The sequence below is a fragment of the Abrus precatorius genome, unplaced genomic scaffold (assembly GCF_003935025.1).
Source record: "Abrus precatorius isolate BTA unplaced genomic scaffold, Abrus_2018 Scaffold3, whole genome shotgun sequence".
Lineage (NCBI taxonomy): Eukaryota > Viridiplantae > Streptophyta > Magnoliopsida > Fabales > Fabaceae > Abrus > Abrus precatorius.
The window spans coordinates 7,162,152-7,166,765 of NW_020874373.1; the positions used below are offsets into that span (position 1 = coordinate 7,162,152).

At 36.1% G+C, this 4,614-nt stretch overlaps 1 protein-coding gene across 5 annotated transcripts; it reads left to right on the plus strand.

Moving 5' to 3' along the window:
* Positions 1 to 402: 402 nt before the first annotated feature.
* LOC113861380 (F-box/kelch-repeat protein At3g61590) lies at positions 403 to 4,170 on the plus strand. Of its 5 annotated transcripts, XM_027494162.1 has the most exons (3): positions 403 to 947; positions 1,326 to 1,456; positions 2,470 to 4,029. In XM_027494162.1, the coding sequence occupies exons 2-3, from the start codon at positions 1,410 to 1,412 to the stop codon at positions 3,701 to 3,703; spliced, it is 1,281 nt and encodes a 426-aa protein (XP_027349963.1). In that variant the 5' UTR covers positions 403 to 947; positions 1,326 to 1,409; the 3' UTR covers positions 3,704 to 4,029. The 5 variants fall into 5 exon arrangements, with proteins under 5 accessions (XP_027349963.1, XP_027349965.1, XP_027349964.1 ...); XM_027494164.1 differs by lacking the exon at positions 1,326 to 1,456 and having other exon boundaries at positions 2,470 to 4,170; XM_027494163.1 differs by lacking the exon at positions 403 to 947 and having other exon boundaries at positions 1,216 to 2,094; positions 2,470 to 4,028.
* Positions 4,171 to 4,614: the final 444 nt, after the last annotated feature.

Below are 4,614 nucleotides of genomic sequence, written 5' to 3' on the forward strand. Positions count from 1 at the left end.
TCATTTTATTACAGTTTAAGACTAACCTTTTTCTTTTTTAATTTCCTTCGTACAAGTGAATACTTCATTTTATTATTTTTATTACATGAAATTTTTGCAAGATAGTGAATATGATTCCTACATCATCATCAAATATATTTTGAGAAAACTTTCAATCTCTTTCTAAAAGAAAAAGAATTATAAAATCAGTTTATAAATAAACAATGAGATTCAAAACGACAAAAATTGTCATCCTTACAGTAGATAAGAGATTTCAGATTATATTTTCTGACTAGATATAGTAATAAAGTTAAATATTTAAAGTAAGAATAGAAAGGAAAGAGGGCAACACATGATACATATGTATACTTAATGTATGTTTAATTGATCATCGCCGAAATCTAATTTAAAGGATCAAATTGAAATTTGCCTTCGAACATACTGAACAACACCTCAACCTTCGGCCATTTTGCCGTGGAACCATTCAACGGAGGAAAAAGAAAAGAAAAAAAGAAACAAAAAGAAGAAAGAAAACACACGAGCTTCTCACTCTCTCCCCCCCCCCCCCCCCCACACACACTTACAAGCACAATTCCTATAGAAAAACCGCCTCCTCACTTCATTACATGCTTGTCGTTTATGTTGTATCAAAAGAGAAACGAAAAAGAACACAAAACATAAATAAAACGCTTCTCTTTCTCTCTCTCTTCAGTGCGTGTTGGGTTGCCTGGCCTTGTTTATCAACCAAATCTAGACCAACCCATTTCGTTGTTCTCCCATTTGAAGCAAAACCCATTTAGTTTTCTCCCTAAAGTTCAATGCTTGTGAGCTAGGAACCTCTCAAACTCACACTCAAACTCAATCACTCCAATTGCGCCAAGATTCTTCTTTTGTTCTGTTTGTTCTGCGAAGCATTGAATCTCCTCACACCCTTTTCCTCACTCACACTGTGGACTCTTTCGAACAAGGTATTTCCATGTCTTGGGTTTCATCTATCAATTCTCAAAATATTTTCTTTTTCGCCTTCTCTTTTTTAAATTAAAAATATATGAGAAAAGGTGATTGTTGTAATGTTTTGTTGATGCATCTCTATCTTCGTTGATCTGTGTGTGTTTTGGGAAGTTGATACCAGCTTGGGATTGCTTCTATTGATTCGTTTTCTCAGGATCGAAGAGGGTTCGACTTGGATTTTTGCTTGATAGGTATTTCACCATTTGATTTCCCTCGCTCCCCCCCTTTTTTTTGGTCTTACAAAGTTTGAGTCATGCCAACCCCCTTCGTAGGGCTTGATGCTTAAGGTTAAGTAAAGTTGTTTTTGTATCAAATGCTGATTTAATGCAGAGAAGTCATTGTTTTTGGATCAACGGGCTTTCTGGGAAGATTTGATGTTAAAAAATGTTCGCTTTAGCATCATTTTCAATTTTTGATAAATGCTGGTTAGGAATCAGCAACTTGCAATGCTTGTTCTGTTTTTGAGGTACTTGAAGGACGAGACATTGGTTTAAAGGTTGATATTCGTCTGTTTTATAAAATTTCCCCTTTGTGTCATGCGCGGTGTTCGTTTATGATTCCTTAGACATCAATTCTCGGAGCTAACCTGGAAGCAGGTAGATTTTGAGTTTGTTTAGCGTAATATATTATTTGTGTGAGCTGAATATAATAGCATTTATGACATCGGATTTTCTGAAAGTTTTCTTCTGTTCTAAATTCTTTCATTTCATATAGTCCACTGTATTTCTTTGTTAACTAAATTTTCGATCTAGTACGTTGCTTTGTCTAAGCTACAATGTGTAATTAGCTTCTGTGGAATTGCAACTAACGACTATTCTGTTGTTCAAATTATAAACAATATTTGGTTGAAAGTATGAAATAATTCTAAGAAATTTTCCTTGTGTGGGATTGGGCTATTACCCTTTGTATTTTATCGGTGTTTTCTGTTGTAAAATACTTAAATCATTTTGATGTCTTACCCCTAGTTGTATGTATGAAAACACTAGATTTTCTAATTTAGTAAGTGATGTATATCTTTCCTCTACCATTTGGATTTCTCAATTGCAGGAAAGGAGGATAGTTGTTGTGATGGCCATGTGCCCCTTCTATTGCTCCACTCCTAAGGTTGAGAATTAATATTGTAATTGCTTTTTCTAGAAGGGAATGAATTCTTTTTGTCTGTATCTTCTTCTGACCTTCCTTGTTGTATTCTATTCCATGATCCTTTGGTTATTTACGCTGTGAAAGGAAGTTTTCTTATTGCGGATTTTTGCATCGATCATCTTCATGTTCTCTTTATTATTATTGGTTGGATGATCTGAAATGCCTTTTCATTGTACATAGGTGCTTTACCTAGTTGAGTTTGAATGTATGATAGCATATCTACATGATGTAGTGCATTCTTAGGTGAGATAATCCCTAGGCTTTTTCCTTATTTGGCATTAGGATGCTTTAATAATAATATCTTTTTGTCCTTTTGTGCTTTAATACACTCACTAGGTCTTTCCTTCTAACTCCTATGGCGGGAGAAACTTCTTGGATCAGCCACTATGATGAAAGACTAAAGGAGACTGGGAAGTTTGATTCTTTTTTAGAACTTGGTGAAGAAGTTGAAAAAGAAGCTACTGCTGTTTCTGTGGATGTAATTTTGCCTGATGACTTGTTGGAACGAATCCTAGCCTATCTCCCCATTGCAAGCATTTTTAGAGCTGGTTGTGTGTGTAAGAGGTGGCATGAAATTGTTAATTCAGAGAGATTTTTATGGAACCTTTCACACGTTCTACCACAGAAACCTTGGTACTTCATGTTTACAACCTCCAATGAACCAATCGGTTATGCTTTTGACCCTGTCCTTCGGAAATGGTATGGCATTGAACTTCCATGCATTGGCACTTCTAATTGGTTCATTGCTTCATCATGTGGCCTGGTTTGCTTCATGGACAATGACAGTAGAAGTGAATTATGCATCTGTAACCCAATTACCAAAAGCTACAGGAAGCTTGAGGAGCCTCCAGGCTTGAAATTTTCTGATTACAGTGCATTAGCCATCTCAGTGAACAGGGAATCTCACAGCTATACTGTGGCAATTGCAAAATCTAAGCAAGTCCCTGATAACTTTTTCCAGTGGGATATCTCAATTCATTTATACGATTCAGAAAAAGCAACCTGGGTGACACCTCTAAGAGAAGTTTTGATGGGGTGGAGAGGTGGTGATGAGAGTGTGATTAGTAATGGGGTGCTATACTTTTTAGTTTATTCAACTGGGGGTGGCTCACCTGAAAATCGCCATTCCCTGATTGCATATAACATGTCCAACCGCTCTTCTCAAAGTAGCTTGACTAGGAGCTTTATTCCAGTACCTTGTTCTCTAACATGTGGCCGTTTGATGAATCTGAAAGAGAAGCTTGTAATGGTGGGAGGAATTGGTAAACCAGATCGACCTGACATAATAAAAGGAATTGGTATCTGGGTTCTAAATGATAGGAGATGGGAAGAGATTGCTCGAATGCCCCACAAATTTTTCCAGGGCTTTGGAGAGTTTGATGATGTTTTTGCTAGCAGTGGTGCAGATGATCTGATATATATTCAAAGTTATGGAGCTCCAGCACTTCTCATATTTGACATGAACCATAAACAATGGAAATGGTCGCAGAAGTGCCCTGTGAACAAAAGATTCCCGCTGCAACTTTTTACTGGCTTTTGCTTTGAGCCCAGACTTGAAATTGCTCCCTAGTTCTCCTCACAATCGACAGCTGCTACTGAGGATTGTGTCTAAGGTTTCTGCCCAGTTTCCTCCATTTTCTTTAAGTAAAAATCTAATATGATTTCGGTGTTCTCACAGTTCATACAAAATGTTCTTGCTGATAAAACTGCTTATTCATGGATACTGGAATATCATTAATAGCATTTGAAAATACCACAGCTATATTTTTCTTTTACCTTTTTTTTCTCTATTTATGAATTGCTCTAATAATCATGACTACCTTCTCTATTAAGTTAGCATGAAATGTGTAATTTAAGTACATGTATGATCCATGTGTTACTGGACGGTTGCTCGTTTCTGAAAGCCAGACATTTTCTCAGAGAGGAGAAATTGCTTTAGATTCGTGGTTGCGAATAGACTACTTTCCTTCTGCTTACCGGTGTCTTTTAGAGCTATGGAATATTGAAAGAAGTTGAAAAATATAAGTTAATTTTAATTAATAAAAAAATTTGATTATTTTATCACTTTGACTCATCTTATTTTCTTCTCCTTGAGTTAAGTTTTTATTGAAACTAGTTCTTAATCTTATTCTTGTGGAGATCTGAAAGAAAAGGTAAATTTTATTACACAGACATATCTTTGTTAATCGTGAGGCTTCTGAATGATTTTGAATGGACTTCTATGGAACCCTTTATAGCATCCTTAACACAACCTGTGCAAAGATCACATTCTATATTGTGCAAGTGGGGTTGAGAGTGTGTCGTCCGTACACCTCTATTTTTATTTTAGCAAATTAGAAAGGTGAAAAATAATGTGTTTTTTGAGTGTTGGCGGAGAAGTGAAGTCCACGGCTGCTATAGCAAAGGTGGGCTATCCAGCCTATCCTTGGTGATGTGACAAATACATGTTAAATAAACAAACATCATTTTAGACACAAATCA

What these genes read in the sequence shown, in the direction of transcription:
- LOC113861380 (XM_027494162.1), top strand. Translation starts at nt 1,410, where the DNA reads ATGCTGGTTAGGAATCAGCAACTTGCAATGCTTGTTCTGTTTTTGAG. An exon ending in ATGCTTGTTCTGTTTTTGAG is followed by an intron (nt 1,457 to 2,469) that starts GTACTTGAAGGA and finishes TACACTCACTAG; the next exon opens with GTCTTTCCTTCTAACTCCTA.